General features: G+C 33.2%; 4 protein-coding genes across 7 annotated transcripts; 2 read left to right on the top strand and 2 right to left on the bottom strand.

The window, feature by feature from the left end:
* The first annotated feature begins 110 nt into the window (after window positions 1-110).
* LOC128675034 (lysophospholipid acyltransferase 7-like) lies at window positions 111-4,502 on the top strand. Its single transcript, XM_053754108.2, has 7 exons — window positions 111-420; window positions 878-1,158; window positions 1,551-1,702; window positions 1,906-2,114; window positions 2,385-2,570; window positions 2,672-2,804; window positions 4,275-4,502. The coding sequence occupies exons 1-7, from the start codon at window positions 203-205 to the stop codon at window positions 4,464-4,466; spliced, it is 1,371 nt and encodes a 456-aa protein (XP_053610083.1). The 5' UTR covers window positions 111-202; the 3' UTR covers window positions 4,467-4,502.
* A 398-nt stretch (window positions 4,503-4,900) lies between these two features.
* Window positions 4,901-10,374, bottom strand: Pdxk (Pyridoxal kinase). 3 transcript variants are annotated; one of them, XM_053754113.1, is made up of 6 exons: window positions 10,144-10,309; window positions 9,799-9,933; window positions 8,571-8,814; window positions 7,051-7,317; window positions 6,327-6,630; window positions 4,901-5,804 (listed from the first exon to the last, which is right to left on the bottom strand). In XM_053754113.1, exons 2-5 carry the CDS (start codon window positions 9,886-9,888, stop codon window positions 6,332-6,334), a joined length of 900 nt encoding a protein of 299 aa, XP_053610088.1. In that variant the 5' UTR covers window positions 9,889-9,933; window positions 10,144-10,309; the 3' UTR covers window positions 4,901-5,804; window positions 6,327-6,331. The 3 variants fall into 3 exon arrangements, with proteins under 3 accessions (XP_053610088.1, XP_053610089.1, XP_053610087.1); XM_053754114.1 differs by having other exon boundaries at window positions 4,901-6,630; window positions 10,271-10,374; XM_053754112.1 differs by having other exon boundaries at window positions 4,901-6,630; window positions 10,144-10,339.
* Window positions 10,375-10,443: 69 nt separating this feature from the next.
* Window positions 10,444-16,140, top strand: LOC128675033 (cytochrome P450 9e2-like). 2 transcript variants are annotated; one of them, XM_053754106.2, is made up of 9 exons: window positions 10,444-10,974; window positions 11,255-11,406; window positions 11,475-11,598; window positions 11,952-12,070; window positions 12,462-12,640; window positions 13,005-13,102; window positions 13,684-13,899; window positions 14,231-14,482; window positions 15,070-16,140. In XM_053754106.2, the coding sequence occupies exons 1-9, from the start codon at window positions 10,719-10,721 to the stop codon at window positions 15,231-15,233; spliced, it is 1,560 nt and encodes a 519-aa protein (XP_053610081.1). In that variant the 5' UTR covers window positions 10,444-10,718; the 3' UTR covers window positions 15,234-16,140. The 2 variants fall into 2 exon arrangements, with proteins under 2 accessions (XP_053610081.1, XP_053610082.1); XM_053754107.1 differs by lacking the exon at window positions 11,255-11,406 and having other exon boundaries at window positions 10,844-10,974.
* An 81-nt stretch (window positions 16,141-16,221) lies between these two features.
* On the bottom strand, window positions 16,222-17,403 carry Blos1 (Biogenesis of lysosome-related organelles complex 1, subunit 1). The gene is made up of 3 exons (XM_053754116.1): window positions 17,228-17,403; window positions 16,745-16,817; window positions 16,222-16,545 (listed from the first exon to the last, which is right to left on the bottom strand). Exons 1-3 carry the CDS (start codon window positions 17,286-17,288, stop codon window positions 16,290-16,292), a joined length of 390 nt encoding a protein of 129 aa, XP_053610091.1. The 5' UTR covers window positions 17,289-17,403; the 3' UTR covers window positions 16,222-16,289.
* Window positions 17,404-17,605: the final 202 nt, after the last annotated feature.

Raw genomic sequence — 17,605 nt, 5'->3', positions numbered from 1 at the left:
GTTCTATTTATAGGGTGAATATTTGTTTAAAAATATTATAAACCTTCATGGTGGTAAATTCATGAAGTTTACTATAGTTAAATCGGAATCTATAATTGAAACTTTTCTTAACATCTTTCACATGTCTTTCAACCTTCATACAATAATGTCATAACTAAAAATTACACTAAACAATAACAAACTGTGCAATAGAAAATAGATAATGGAAATTGGACTGAACGAAATAATTTATTACTTTTCGCTTTTAATATGCATGTCTCTCGGCAGTTATTACAGAAAAATCGATGATATTGAAACGAAACGCAACTATGGGGCTGGGCTGGGTATACTTACTGCTTGTTTGATCTGCGGTTTCCAAATATATCACTGTGTACTTATGGTATGGGGCAACGTGGTTATTATAAAATGTAGTGATAAACGGTAAAAGTATTTGTATCTGCTTGAGTAGTTTTTTGCATTATACCTATAGGGTCTGCTTTTTAACCGCTCACCGACCCGACCTGGTGTCAAAAAATATGTAAAAGAGTTGTTACATAATTATTGTCTGCAGTTTAGCATCAGGTCATAATCAATATTTTTTCAATAGATAGAAGGTAGTTCTTATTGCGTGTTAATAAGAAATACTTTTTTAAATAAAATTTAATTAAATAGTGAGAAATATGTGTTGTTCTTAAAAAAGTTAAAGCAAGCTAAAGTATGTTTTGTATTTTTTTGGCATTTTTAATTATAAAGTGCGGTAAAACAAAACATAATAACATGGTTAGTTGTTGTCCCTACGAAGTCCGAAATATCGTCGGTTTGACCATTTTATAACAAGTGAGAAACACTCAGTATTTCGTATTCAATAAGTAACATAAAAACATATAAAACATTTTAGCTACGTCCACCACTTAAGCATGGCCTACACATGGACCTATCTCATCTACATGTATTACTACGCTGCAACGTCACAGTACGTGATCTGGCTGCACCAGGCCATGGCTCTGAAGCTGGTCGGACTGGCTTTCGAGATCAACAATCACGACAAGAGGACCAACCCTAACCGCCCACCAATGCCTAACAATACGATGACCTCCGGAGACAACCAAGTGATGACGACTGAGCCGACTGCAGTTGATATCATTACATATAGTTTCTTCTTCATTGGAATTCACAAAGGTAACGGTTAAAATTTCGTGCCCATCTACAGGTTGTTACATAATACCTTTACACATACGAAGTGGCAAAATGGGTACGGCACTTTGGGTAAATCCTTTATGCCAACACTAGTACTTCCTGAAAGTATTCGTTCCTAGTTATATCGCGTCCACTGTTACAGTTACGACGAGCACCCTTTTAAAAATTTACCTATACCTATTTCGACTTTTTAGAAATTTGGCAACGCCAGTGTTTTCTATTGGTTGCATGTGTCCAATTAACTGCATGGGTGTTCAAGAAACTCGCATGCTCGTTTGCCTACTAAAAAGGCTAAATTTTAAAATTAATGGTTCACAACATTGATTATCATACCTGCAATTAATACCTAATTATTTATTTATATTTTACTCCAGGCCCGTACTACAGGTGGAAAACATTCGAATCCCATTTCTCTGAACCATTTGCAACATTAGGTGATTGTAGAGTTATAACTATGCAAAAACTAAAGAAAGTGGCACTATGTTCAATGGGATTCTTGTTGCTAAGTACGAGATATTCTGCCAAGGTAATTTAAAATTGTATTAAGTAGTAAAAGAACAGATTATATAATATCGCTTCGCGGGCAAATCCTAATCTAGCGCTTTTTAACTTATGGTTTAATATCAGGGGAAATTAAAATGTAGGTATTGTTGTGTTATATTAAGTTTATTTGTGTCACATCATTCCAAATATTGTTTGACTACGCTTTATCCTTTTCTCTATTCCCAGTATTACAACGCCGACAGTTTCTACAGAGATCACAACACGGACTATCGTTTTCTGTATAACATTCCGTTACTGGTGATGTTCTTCTTGCAAAACCAGATGGTCATGGCGCTGAGCACTGCGGTGTGCACGGAGGCCGGCTTCGGCGTCTATCCTGCTAAGTGTAACCCCTTACCTGGCCATGGACCGTCTGAACACACTAGTTTTATGAAGTTAGAACCTTTTTGATTATTTAGCTTGTTAGCTTCAGACCTATGATTTCGGTCAAGCCAAAGGGGGGAAAGATATTACGAGTTTAGCAAGTATGTAATCGTATGGTAATCGGATGGAAATGATATATAATGAACGAAATATAATGGCCCAAAGCCCATTCAAAGAGAGTCCCTACTTTTACAAAATCTATTGTGGTGAAGGTCTATTTATGTTTTGTTGTATAAAGTAATGTACGATCATCTAATTGCCTTTTATCAAATAAATTTTAGCGTCGTGACCGCCGAAACTGCTTTGGCTGAAGAATATAATTTTGGAATGCTCAAATGTTTCGAAAATGGGAAACTCCTGCTGGGCCCCAAAATGAAGGACACCTTGCGAAGTTGGGACATGCCCACAGTATATTGGTTTTGGATAAATATATACAAAAACATGTCAAAAACCAATAAGGAAACAAGGTTTGTAATAATTATTATAAAGTTGCTACTTTAGTTATCATCGTAACTTACATCACTTTGTAAGCCTTATTAATTTTTAAGACCATCTGGTATAATTTCAGGAGTGCTTGTTCATACCTCGCTTGGACCTTGTGGTGCGGAGCGGACTTACAGCATTTTATTTTGGCGGCTACTCTCTGGGTCTACGTTAATTTGGAGCTAGAATTCAGTGGTATTTTCAATACGGCACGACAGGTGCGACTATATTTTAGCTTTTATTTAACTTGCAATATACCCATGTATGTTTGTTCGGGTGCAATCTTGCTACTCAATTTTGAAGCTCATATCTTCAACCGACTGAGCTGAAATTTTGTATACACGTTTAGTTTGGATGACAATACACGATAAGCTATGTGACGTTATTGTAATAAATAAATAAAATAAATAAATATATTAAATAGAGCAAATCACACAGATTGAGCTAGCCCCAGAGTAAGTTCAAGACTTGTGTTATGGGATACTAACTCAACGATACTATATTTTATAACAAATACATAAATAGATAAACATCCAAGACCCGGGTCCAATCAGAAAAAGATCATTTTCCATCATGACCCGACCGGGGATCGAACCCGGGACCTCTCGGTTCAGTGGCAAGAACCTTACCACTGCGTCACCGTGGTCGTCAATTTCTCGATGTAAATCCAATATGGCGGAATAGTTTTTTTTAATGCATTTCTACAATATGGGTATCAATGAAAGGGCTTGTTGAGGGTAACTCGAAAAATAATGTGACGTCATTCTAAATCCAATATGGCGGAACATCAAGATGGCAGAAAGGTTATTTTTATGCACTTCTACAATATGGGTAACAAATGAAAGGGTTTGAAAAATAATGTGATGTCATTCTAAATCCAATATGGCGGAACATCAAGATGGCAGAAAGATTATTTTTTATGCACTTCTACAATATGGGTATCAAGTGATAGGGCTCGAAAAATAATGTGACGTCATTCTAAATCCAATATGGCGGAACAGTTATTTTTTGTGCACTACTTCAAATGAAAGGGCTTGTTGAGAGTAAGTCGAAACATAACGTAACGTCATTCTATTTATATTGATTTAGAAACCTAGTCAGCGATAACAAAAAAATAAAAAATAAATTAAAAGAAAAAAAACTTCAGGAAAAGCTTTTATTTAAATGCTCCAAAAAGAAAATAAAATTTCCCTTTAAAATGTTCACTATCAACTTATCTCATTAGGTAGTAGGTGAGGTTTGCGTAGGACCTATAAGTATTTTACTCAATTAAATAGTTTATTAATAATAATAATTAATAGTTTATTTACACAAGTAAACCTCGCGACAAGCTTTTATGGTCATATAAATTGTGTATAATGAGAAAGTTGATAGTTAAAATTTTAAAGAAAAAAAATATTTTCTTCTTTTTGGAGCATTTAAATAAAAGGTTTTTTTCTTTTAATTTTTCCGTTCGCTTTTCGCTATGTCGCTCACTCACTTGAGCCATTTTTCCTATCATGTCACTCTTAGTTCATCTTACGTCCTTATACTAAAACGCCTTTTTGGCGCTATCGACAGTTCAAACAGGAAACATATCGGTTACAGTTTCATAATTTGTAATTGTTACAGAAATAATTCTTATGAATGTGTTATACTTATTATAGAGTTACATTTTTTTTCTGGCTTCAAAGAGGTACCTTTTTCAGATGAAACGTCTGCCGTGGGAGATAGGCTTCTCACTCATGCGCATCCTCTGCCTCATCTACCTGACTCCGTGCGTCATCATCAAAGACACGTCTGTTTTTCTTCGATATTACAATTCTATTTACTGGATCTACCACTGGTTCTTGTTGGGCAGCATCATTGTCGCCATAGCTTTGCAAAAACTGTTAAACTAACTTTTTGTCATAAACATATCATATAAGTACTACTTATTCTTTATTTATCTTTAAGTTATTAGCCGCTCGTTCCGGCTTCGCTCGGGTAAAACCATTATAAAATAAAAAGTAGCCTATGTCACTCCTGCAAAATCGTGCCAAATTTAATCAAAATCGGGCCAGTCGTTTTTGAGTTTATTCATTACAAAAAAAAATTTAAAAACAAATCTTTTCTCTTTATAATATTGGTATGGATAAGTATCGCAGAAAAAACTATAAACTTTTTCATATCATTCGAATAATACAACAGAAATGCGTATTAGAAAAACACGAGAAGAAAAGGGATAATATATCATATCTCTCACCATGTGCCTAGTCACCATGGGCCAGGAAATTGTATGAAAAACTTCTATTTCAATTGGGTACGCTAACTTTCATAAATAATTTGAACAGAGTCAACATAAAAAAATATTTATTAGACTCAACATAAAAACTTCATAAAATAAAACTCAACATTATGTAAAATCAAAACCTTATCTATAACATATGAATATCGAATATCGTACAATTATATAGCTTACATCTAATGATTATGTTATTTGGTAATGGCTTATTAATTTTATCACAGATAAAATTAAATGGAAGTCAACATTTATTGATCAAGTTCACTCTTCTCTATAGTAAAGTTCTAAACTCCATTCTGATTTGTTATCTCACAATGCATAATCAATTATAATATATTTTATCATCGGATACTCAAAGGTCAACAAAATACGTCTAAAAAGCTTTTCAGCTAATAAATTTGCTTTCATAACATTTTCGAATACATGTTAGCAGCAATATGAACTGAAGTAAAATTTTCTACTTATTAACCTAAAGATAATAAAAATAAACATAACATTGATTGTAAAGGTTTCATAGGGCCTTGCATGGGCTGCCCTATAATAGGATGTTGTAAAATTTGATCATATTTTACTACACAAAAAATCACACACCTATGAAAAAAGAATTAACTTTTCGACTTGCACACATTAGAAATTTAAATTCATTATTCACATAAACTTTATTTAAACATTATAAACTTTCAACATTATTGTCTTTTATATTGTCTGTTCTGGCATATATTATTAAAGTTTACTTTGATCGTAGTTACATTACATCAATAAGCATAAAAAGCTTACTACTTTTTCACATGTTGCACCAAACACAAAATGTTAGATGATATTTTATTTTTACGTAGTAAGTACCTACCTATAAGTTTAGGAACAACAAAAAAGAATACTTACATATGTATTCTTAATTTCGCAATGTTGAACGCGAACTTCTTTACTCTTTGCTTTTCTGTGATCAGCGTTATAGCTATATAAAAAAATAATAAGTAGTAAATAACAGCCATTCCCTTATAAACTTATATCAAAATATCGCGATAAAGATTGTGATTGAATTCATAATCTTCATATATCACAATATATGCGATAAATAAAATAAACAAAAGGAAACCATAGTTTTCACATGTGTTAGGCTGGTTTCAGTGTCACGTTTGAACAGCGCCATTCAGCGCACACGCTTGCACACTTACACTATACCTATTTCATATCTCACTAACGAGTCTATTTGCAGAGAGACGCGCGCAGCTAACCACAATGCCGCACTGTGATTGGTTGACTGCAACTCAGTGCGAGTGATTTGAACGTACAATGAAAAGTGTATTGTAATGCGTTGTCGAGCTTTAGACTTACTCGTGTGGGATCCTGACAAAATGTATGGAATAATGTACTGTTATGTAATTATATATAATACACTATTATAAGTTATACATTACTATACTGTGACTCGGTGACTCTGAAACCAGCCTTATCCTTAGTTGCACTTTGTACTAACCTCTGTTAATGTGGTTTAATCTCAACAGCGTTGATCTTTATAGTGGGGTTAATAATAACATCTTTATTCTGAACAAGCCGCAGCTCCCTCATGGCGGGAGACAGGGCACCCGTCGCTTGGCTCTTCCTTGCATTGTCATACGTGTCTGTGACTATACTCTGCATAGTCGCTATGGTTTTTTCCAGCGTCAACTTCACATCGTTGTTGGTTTTGTGTGACCACGCTAGGAAAAGCGCAGCGAAAAGGTCACCGGTGCCGGTAAACGTTGAATCTACCTTTGGTATTTCTATCTTGAAGCAACGTTCTGTAATATAGGTACATAAATATCAATATAAAAATAGCTATAAATGTTTATTTTTGTTGTGAACATAATTTTGCGGTTAATTCCGTCATTGATGCTGTCATTTTTTATTTTATTTATAGTATACACAAAATAACAGTGTAAATATAAAACTTCCAAAAGGTACTAATTATTTCTGTAGAAATTACTTCCAGTAGTCGTCATGTGCGTATTATATTATTTAGGTCATTAATTTGAATATCTTAAAATTAACCTTTCGAAACAAAAAAATCAATTAGGAGAGTCAACCCCAATTAAAAATGGGATAAAGTTCTGACAAAGAAGTAAGAAGGAGGTGGCGCTGGTCAGTCGGGAGTGCTTTCTTATTAATACAAAGTTATTTTCTATGATGTAAGAAACTATACATTCTTAAATAGTACCTACCTGATGTGCTCGCGAGTCCGATCATTTTGCTGCCATCGCCCAGCTCAGTGCTGGACAGCACGACAGTCTTCACACCTTTATCATGGAAAGCCTTCGTCACCCTCAGCGCGTCTTCCACGCTCTTCATCTTGAGCCCTGTCAACAACTCAGCCTCGAATTGATTTGGCGTGATGATGTCTGCTAAGGGAACTATTATATCCCTAATCACTGGTAGTAAGTCTTCTGGGACATACATTTTGCCATCATCGCCCATCACTGGATCGCATACTGTAAAAAAGCGTTTTATCAATTACTAGCGACTAAGAAAGCTTACAAACAAACACCTATCACGAGGGCTACCAAGAAACATCAATATGTAGTATACATCATTATGTCTACACGTTCTCTCGTTTTTTAGACGATGCTAACACGATATTAGAGAAAGAGACAGCATGTGGACGTTAGTAGGTAACGTTCTACGTCTTTGTATGTTTCGTGGTAGGCCTTCAGACGCGGTGGGCGACATTGTTTTATCTATACTATTATTATAAAGAGGTAAGCGTTTGTAAGTGAGTGAGTTGTATGTTTGAGGCGGGTAATATATCCAAAACTATCGAACCAATTTGAAAAATTCTTTCACCATTAGATAGGTACACTATCCAAGATTGCTATAGGCTATATTTTATCTCAAATTTCCCATAACATCAAGTACTTAATACAATATGTAGTGATTAATTGAATGAACTTTATTGTTTTTATTTGTGTAGTGTATACCAGATAAGATAAATATATAACAAATATAATGAAGTAAGATATGCAGCCTTGTCGCTAAAATTTCTTCTAAATGTCCGAAGATTGACACGAAAAGAATATAGAGGATAGATTTTTTAATGCGCGTAAAAAATATCCGTTTACAAAACAAAGCTTTTTTATCGCATTTTGAGTTATGTGTATGATAAAAACCGCGCAAAAGTCGAGAGATACCTCTGTTTGCGCCAAAGCGGATTTATCATGGAATTAGTAGAGTACCTACTAATTCCATGGGATTTGTTAATTCAGGCGATTCATACATGACCTATTTATCTCTCAGCTCTATCAAATAATTACACTCTATCGCTCAAGGTAGGTAATTTATTGACAGAGAGATTTTTCATTTTAACAAACAATAGAGGCAGACTTACGTGCAATGAGGAAAAGATTACAATGTTATCAATAATTACCTTATTGACTTACAAACAACTTGCTTATCATGTGGGTGAAATTGAAAAATACCTGTATTAAATTTTCTTGAAATATTTCATTTCAACAAAATTTAATAAAGGTATTTCATTTCAACAAAATTTGATAAAGGTATTTTCCTTTTTTCTACCCAAAAGTAGGTTTCCATGGTATCTACTTGAGTTCTGTGGTATTTGTTAAGTTAATTTATATGTTATTATTATTTATTGTAATTATTTGTTACTGTAATTTTATATGCTACATATTACATTCATGCAGAAATCACAAATAGTGCAATCTGAATGTGTAATAATAAAATTTACCATAAATGAGTTTAGGATTCTTCTTTCTCAACTTTTTGATTATTTCAGCAACCTGTTTCATTGAATCCGCAGATCTTGAGTAGCCGGTTAAAAAATGTGTATAGTAATGCACATCATTGGCAATCAGTCCTTCAACAATCTCCTCCATTTCTTCATTCTTGAGGACTGTGCCCTTTATTGTTTTATAACCGGTGTGTGTTGAGAATTGTACTGTGTTTATAGCATCCACTTCAAAACCTAACACCTGAAATCAAGGAATTTTTTTTTCTTTAATCTATCTTGTAGATGATTTTGTCCCACAAGTGGGTAATGGCCTTCCCTTTTTAAGAGGAAGGGGGAAATTAATACAAAATTATATAAAAGAATTAGCTAATTTTGGACACACTTTTTTATCTAAAAGCTATTAGTTTTTTCATAGTATTAAAATTAGTCAAAACATTTTGGAATATTTGTGGAAGATAACTCCTATAAAGATTAAAATTAAATAAATATATAGGAACAAATCACACAGATTTTTAACTCAATTGAAACCTATCAATAAACATTTAATACCAAAACTAGAAAATTATAAGAATAATAGAATAGGCAATAGAATGTATATTACAAAACAAACTACAAAAATACATCAATTAGTTACACAATTGACCTTATTTTATAAATTTAACTTGTTTGTCAGAAGTGATCTAACCATGACACAATCATCTGTTAAATAGACTCAAGGCTTTTGTAAATCAGAGTTTGATATATTGTTTTTTATCTGCCTACACAAATTGGTTATGTAGTATTGAAGTATCAATTATTTTCATAATAATGCAAGTTAAACCTAATTGTTATTCACTTATTCTATAAGTGAATAATTTAATCTCAATCAAAAATAAACAGTAAAGTGATAGGTAGACTTACTGCATTACAACTACTGCAAGTTTATTAAAAGATGATTAAAAAATATTGTCTTGGTAATCTTACAATACAGTTGTGTAGACAAAAACATAAATTAGAATACCACAGCTAGATAGAAGTTAGAATTGGAGACAATTTTTACTTGCTTCTAATTTAGTGGTATAATCATCAATATATAAAATTAAAATATTTGATCCACTATCAATGGAATCAAGTAGGTAGGTACCATGTTTGTACACAAGAGTCTCCCATGGTGCCTGAATCTGGGCGAAATGGACACACTAAAGCATGTGAGGCATAGCCATAGCAGTTTTCATTAAGGACCTACCTGAAGAGGAAAGACTGCACTTTTGTTGCCCACATAACCATGTACTACATGGCTTTGAATCGAAAGCACTCTTGGGCTTGATTGGCTCATTTTTTATTAGTATCTTTAAATTTTGTATCTGGATTGAACCTGTACCTGTAAATAATAAATTACAGAAATGTATTATGTATATCCTGTATATCAGAAAGAATACACCATTGGAATGGAAACCAGTGAGCAAATCTAGTAATAATTAATTATAACTTTAGCAGGATCTTTTATCATTACATTCATTTCATATTTTTTTAATTTTTCCACATTTCTCAAATAATTTATTCAACTAATTACGTTCAAAAAAGTACCTACCTAAATCCTCACTTTTGATCACACTTATACCATGCATCAACCAAAGCAAGCACAGACAGACAGAGAAGAGACCCAACCAAGATTATTTTTGAGAGAAACACTGAAACTAACTAGATTATACTTATACCTACTGAGCTGCTGTTACAATCAGTACCTAGTATCAGTGAAACTGAAAATAAGATGAAATGAAATGACCGAATGAACTGAATCTGACAATAATGAAAATCATACCTACTTACTAAATCCATGGATTGACAATCGAGTGGTAACACTAGCTAGGCAACTGTCAATGTCAGTCAAGTCAAGTGTTGGAAGAGATCGAAAGCATATATCGAAAATTCGAAAGTGGTTGTCTTGATTGTGCTGTTTGTGTTGTGGAATTTTTGTTTATGTTTCTCTTCTTGTTGTTTCAAAGATTTTTATTGACCTAATCAAGCGATCCGCCAGATCACAAGTGACACGAGTACAAATAAAAAAAAGTGTTAAAGTTCTTGCGCCACCGGCTACCAGCAAACCCCAAGTCACGGCTGATATTCAGGGATATTGTAACCACATCCAAATACCTAGGACTGATCATGGAGTACTTCAGTGGATCAAAAAAAATGCTGCAATTCATTGTGGATGATTGGAAGCTTCTATTATTGCTGTCATTTATTTTTGGGATATATTTCTACTACACTAGCACTTTCGATTTTTTCGAAAAGAAAGGTGTTAAATACATGAAGCCCACTATTTTTGTGGGAAATATGGGTAAAAGGATAGCTAGCAAAGTTTCATTTCATTCATTTCAGTTGGAAATATACAATTATTTTAAAGGGAACCCATTTGGAGGTAAGAACCTTATATGGGATATAAAAGTAAAGTCTGCTCCCACACTTACTACTCAGCTTGTCTTGATAGGCTGGATATAGCTGCTGTCTTGTTGTAGCCTGATCTTGGCCTCACACACTGCTATTTACACACAGACACAGCATTACAGATTTTTTTACATTTTTTTACATATATTTTTTTACATAAGAAAGTTAAGATATATGTATAAATGCCAATGATGCTGCCAGCTTACTATGAATGGGCTATATAACATGTAAATATATTTAATATTTTTTTTTAGGTTTCTTTGAAGGAAAAAGGCCTATTTTATACCTTATGGATCCAGACCTAATAAAAGCTATTACCATTAGAGACTTTGATTATTTTGTAGATAGAAATACTATGCGTATCAGAGAACCTAGATATGTCAGCCAGTCTCTTCTCAATCTTAAGGTATGATTAATATCACAATAATGACACACTACAATGACCAAAATAAAAAATCTTTTCTCAATTTCCAGGGTTCCGAATGGAAAGCTGTCCGCAGTACATTGACTCCAGCGTTCAGCTCAGCTCGTTTGAAGAATATGCTGCCTCTCATTGAGCATTGTTCACAGCAACTGGTTGAGTTTTTAAAACAGTACAGTAAGTTTTAGTGCTAAATTTTTGTAGAAAATTGTTGCAACTGTACATAAACTTCAAACAAATAATATTATTTTATAAAGTGTTAGTGAATTGCAATTTTTATGCTACAATAGGACCACAGAGGGTTGATGTCAGGCAGGCAGTTATAAAATCATAGCATTCCTAAGTTCTATTTTTACATGGTTAACAGCCAAAAATGAAAGAAGGAACATGCAAGAAAAGAGACTCTAATGGGGAATAATGTACAAATGTAAACTTTTTCAATTTACATACTTCAAGAAGTAATACAATATAATCCAACTCAATCAGAACTTAAATGGTCAAATGATTAATTGAATGTCTACATTTTTCAGATGGAAAAGATGTAGAAATGAAAGACACATTAGGACATTTTACATTGGAGGTCATAGGTGCTTGTGCATTTGGAATTAAATGTGATGCACTCACTGACGAGAATGCACGTTTTGTGAAGGTATGGTTTAACCAAAAAAATTACAATAATATAAATTGCAAATTTTGAAAAATTTTTGGTGTTGTGGTTTTATAATGATGAGCTATAAACTAACATGTTTTTATGAATGTACAGTTATATAGCAGATGAGCCTAACTGGCATCTCAACTAACTACTCCATTGGTCAGGTTTATCTTCCTCTGACTGTATTAACTTTTGCCTGCGTGTGTGCCCCACGGGAACAGAATGGTACCCTATGTCCTTCTCCATGATCCTAAATATAATGTGTGGGAGACAGTGAAGAGGTAACAAACAAATTCACTTTAGTATTTAAAATAGTTGAGACTATTTGAATAACTGAGTATACTAAATACATCAGTTATAAGAACATTGTTTTTTTATATGTTATCAGGTGGCCGAGAAATTCAACTATATGTCCAAGAGCAAGAGAATATTTTTACTCATAATACTGATGACTATGCCGAAGTTGATGAGGTTTTTGCATATGTCATTTCTAAATCCTGAGAGCATCACAGAATTGATGGCCATATTACAGAAAGCAAAGGCAGAACGAAGATCTACTGGAATTAAGTAAGATTTTGATGAACTTTTTGTTGACATGAGATACAAATACATACTATTTAATGTAGAATTAGTATATGTGGAAAATTAAATAAACTAAAATCGTTATCTAAATAATTCGAGATAAGATACAATGAGGTACAGCGAAATGTGTTTAAATTAAAGTATGTCATTGAGATACTTTACAAGTCGTCTCTGTACATGATGAAACTGCAAGTAAATGGGTATGGCGCAGTTGGAGTCAGTAGCTAGATGATAGAATCAATACGAGCTGATATATTCTTTTAAATATTTATATTTGAAAGGTAATGTTAAATGTTAGCACAGATGCCACAGATTAATGTTATTGTTAAAAAAAAAACTTGTCTTTTAGGAAGAATGATTTCCTACAGCTTCTTATTGATGCTGCTGATTCAAAAAGGGAGGATGATGTATCTGCTCCTGATTCGGAAAAGTCGAGGGCCAAACAATGTAAGTACTTTCATTTGGATTTCTGGATTCACACTATGTGCGTATTAGCTTAGTTCACATGTGGGTTTCTTTTTACCGCAATAAAAACCAGCAATGTACGTCGGTACTGCTAAATTTAGTCAACTGTTTGCCAATAGTGTGGAGCTGGTGAACATGATATATTAGTACAAATTGAGGCGATTGTTCCCCGATATACATATAAACAATATGATTGTTTGCATTATATGTTGAACTGCATTGCAGATAAGATACAAGACTTATTGCTTCGTGCTAAAAATTGATGTCAGTTATGTGAACATAACTGACATCAATTTTTTTAACTGTTTATGTAAAATGCACATAAAATAAATATTATGTAATGTATGTAATCTATTACTTTTACAACGTATTTATAGTTAAAGAAATGATGGCGCACCTTTAATAAGTTTAAGTGCCTTCTTGTTTATCGTATATATATCCTGTTGTTTTCAAAGATCAAAATGAATCCCGCTATTAAATTTTACCATAAGCTCAGTTTATCTGTAAAAGCATGAAATAGACATACATACCTTCCCATTTATAATATTAAGTATGGATTTTAGGCCTGGACGACGACACGATAGACGCACAGACGCTGCTGTTCCTGATAGCCGGCTACGAGACGTCCAGCACGTTGCTGTCGTTCGCCGTGCACGTGCTGGCGACTCATCCTGAACTTCAGGACAAGCTGCGCGCGCACATACTAGACTCCACTAATGGGAAAGAGATTAGCTACGATCTGCTTTCGCAGCTCTCTTATTTGGAGGGATTTTTACTTGGTTAGTTTTGATTATAAATTATTGAGTCTATAAAACTTACTTTGTGGCTTTTCGCTCTATGGAATAGAACCACTCCATACCCTTTGTCGTACAAATACTAAGGATAATTAGCCTTAGTAGCTGAGATAAAACAAAAGCATTTCGAAAGTGGGTTGACCTTCATGCGGCCGGTCGTAAAACTTTATACATTGTAAAATATTTAACGACTACGCAAGAAATTTCCTAAAGAAATATCTTAATGTATATTCATTAAAAGACGATTTTTTACATAATAAAAAAAATAACTTTATATCTGAAGCATTATGCGTATTTTTAATTTATCTCTTACCAGAGACACTCCGCATGTACCCCCCCGTATCGCGTGTGGACCGCATCTGCGTGAAGCCCTATACGCTACCCGGCACCTCGATACAAGTAGACGTGGGCGACGCTGTGGCAATCCCTATCTACGGCATCCACATGGACCCCGAGTACTACCCAGAACCACTCGAGTTCCGACCCGAGAGGTTCATTGGGGACGCCAAGAAGGAACGCCCGTCGCACCTTTTTCTGGCGTTCGGTGCCGGCCCTAGGAATTGCATTGGTAATATTTTTTTCGTAAATATTATCAAAAGCATGATGCTAAGTTTTCTTTCAAATAGTATCATGATTTGAGTCACAGTCTACACGGAGTATGACTGCAATATTTCACAAAGACTTAGATGACAATGATAAATATTTTAAAAAATAAGACCTATTACTTAATTGAACACACACACATTTAAAAAAAAATCTATTATGCATAATAAATTAATTAGTTAATTATTAATAATATAATTTAATATATCAAAATATATTCAATATCTTAATAATTATAATTTAAATATTTGACATAAAACTAATACCCCTATAATAAAAAAACAGAAATCTATCAATAAAATTAATAAAGCACGCATATATATGATTAGTTTTTATAACATAATGGCCCTTCTCTCATTGCAGCGCCCGTCAGGGCCCTTAATTGGTTCTAATTCTATGAAAACACCTGTATTACATTAAGGACGCAATAAATGATTTGATTTGATTTGATTTGACTTACTTATCTTTACAGAAATTAAGACTAAATAAACTAAAATTTAACTAAATGAAGGAATTATGTCAAGTTTATTGAATTAAACATATTGTTTTCAGGTTTAAGATTCGCCATGTTTTCTGCAAAACTGGCGATGGTGGCGTTATTAAAGAACTTCAAGTTTTCTGTGTGTTCTAAAACCAATGATCCTGTAAAAATTGACAAGAGAGCTTTCCTTTTGAAGGCGGACGGCGGGTTATGGGTGCGCTTGGACAAAATATAGTGGCATGTCTCATTTTTATGTCAATAAACCTAAAAACTTGAAAGCTTGAAAATGTCTTGAGAATAAATATTAAAATGCCTTATATTTATATATATGAAAGTTCATTGTTGTCATATTTTAAAGATTATTTCACTGCAATATATTTAGTTTGCATCAATATATTTACATTATATGCCGTAATAAATTAAATGTAGGTACATTTAGTCCTTAGTCATAAAAAAGGTTTATGGTATAAGGTAATTTGGGTTAATTTAGTTGTAGTTATAGTTATAGACTTTATTACGTATTATTAGTAGTATGTATTATTATTATTTTATTTATGTACATAAGTGTTGCCATGTAATAAGTCTGTGATCTTCGAAATCTGTGATAAGAAGTGCAAACAGTAACATAAGAAGTGCAAACAGTAACATAAGAAGTGCAAACAGTAACATGAGGGAACTGTAGATATTATTTAAAGTAAATATTTTGCCTGAATATACCTACTGATTGCTGTATTTCATTTATTATATACAAGCTTCGGCTCCCTGCTTCACACGCGTATTCTCCCCACAGAAACTGCACTTTTTTGGAGATGAAAAATAGCAAGTAACCTCTACACGATTTATCTATTCAACTATCTTGAGATTTCAACTTTCATCCAAAAAAAGGGCTAGTTCCCGTAATACATTAATTAAAAACTTTTCTTAATGATTTTTTTTTAGATTACTTTTATGTACAAAAGGGTACTGTGCAGTATCCATCCAGAATCCTACTATTTTTTTTATTTTATAACACACTAGCAGCTCATTAACCTGATGCGATTTCTTTTACTATTTTATTTTATGTACTATATATAATTCTATTTAAAAAATTACATATATTTTATGATAAGGAAAAAGCCATAAAAATAAATGTATACTGAAGATGTTTTTTGTTTTTATTGCTAAATCAACTACTCGAAGTCGAAGTTAAGTGAGATGTATGTGTGGTTAAAAAAACAAATAACTTATTTTGGGATGAACAATGTAATTAAATTAATTTTCATTAAAAACTATAGCATTAATAACTCTTATTCTAGGATTGACTGCTAGTTGGTTGCTCTTTTGTCGTTTCTTGATATGCTTTTTCCAAGGTGTCAGTGATGATCTTCATGTCATTCTCAATACTTCGCGCCCAGTTCTCCACGTCACCAATCTCTTTTAGAGCACTACTGAAGTTCTCAACAAGTGCAAGCCACTGCTGTGTTTGTTTTGCAAAGTTTATTGCTCCTTGGTGCAAGAGTTTAGCTTCAGCGTCCAACTTTTTTTGATTGAGATATGCTTGCGCTACTCTGTGAAAGTAACAAAGCAGTTTTATTAAGAGATGGTCTGATTTGATGCCTCCCTATTCCAAAATATGGAAATTCATTACTACTTCAGCTTATAAGGCAATTCAAATTTAAAATAATAGGGCTTTTATATGGATAATAAGATGAATATCTCTCATTACAGAGGCATTTCTATACCTTTCTTTTTAAGTAAGCAACTTACCCTACATTTAGGTGATCTACAAGTGCTTGAGTCAAATCATTTGCTGCTGCTATACATTCTTTGCGCTTTTGTTCTGCAATAAAAAAATGGGTCACAGTAAGTACATAAGTAAATAAATTGATGACTTAAGGTGCCCGACAGTTTCTTTGGTAGGTACCTACATACTTGTTAGTTGTTCATGTTTTTTGATTATAAAAAAATATTTGATATGAATTATCAATGTTTAACATTAATAAGTGATTATAATTACTTATCTACTTTTACTACCACATCCTTATTTGTGTACACAATACAGTTTTAATATAAAATTTACAAAAAGGAAACTAAGTACCTACAAAGGTACTAAATTTGGTGTAATGGTCTCAGAATCGGAGGACCGTCTCCAGTCTGGTACTTGCACTGGCGTCCCTAATCAAGAAAGATATGTACTACATATTTTTATACAAATTTCTTCCAGAAAATATCTAAGAGGTAGGTATATACCTTGTACAACTCTCTTCGCAGCCTGTTTTGCTTGGTGCTCCTTAATAACCGAAGCAAGCATATTTAGAAAATGTAATTTGTTGATTAAATCAATATACAAAGATGAAGATTATTTCTGAATACCTAAATATGAAAATATTGTCGTAGGTAATGCCTTTTGTTGATAAACTTGATAGGTACCACAGAGTACTTTCTACTTATAATGAAAATAGGTACATTAGGTAGGTAGGTAAGATAAACTTTACAACAATGAATGGTGAATGAATGAATGAACACAACCATCGAATTTCAAATTGATCCTGACTAGGTAGAGTGATCATGATGATAATGAATGAGCTTAAAAGTATTGCCAGGAGCCAGGACTATTGGACATATCTC

The sequence above is a fragment of the Plodia interpunctella genome, chromosome 13 (assembly GCF_027563975.2).
Source record: "Plodia interpunctella isolate USDA-ARS_2022_Savannah chromosome 13, ilPloInte3.2, whole genome shotgun sequence".
Lineage (NCBI taxonomy): Eukaryota > Metazoa > Arthropoda > Insecta > Lepidoptera > Pyralidae > Plodia > Plodia interpunctella.
This window is presented reverse-complemented; position numbering and strand designations above follow the sequence as displayed.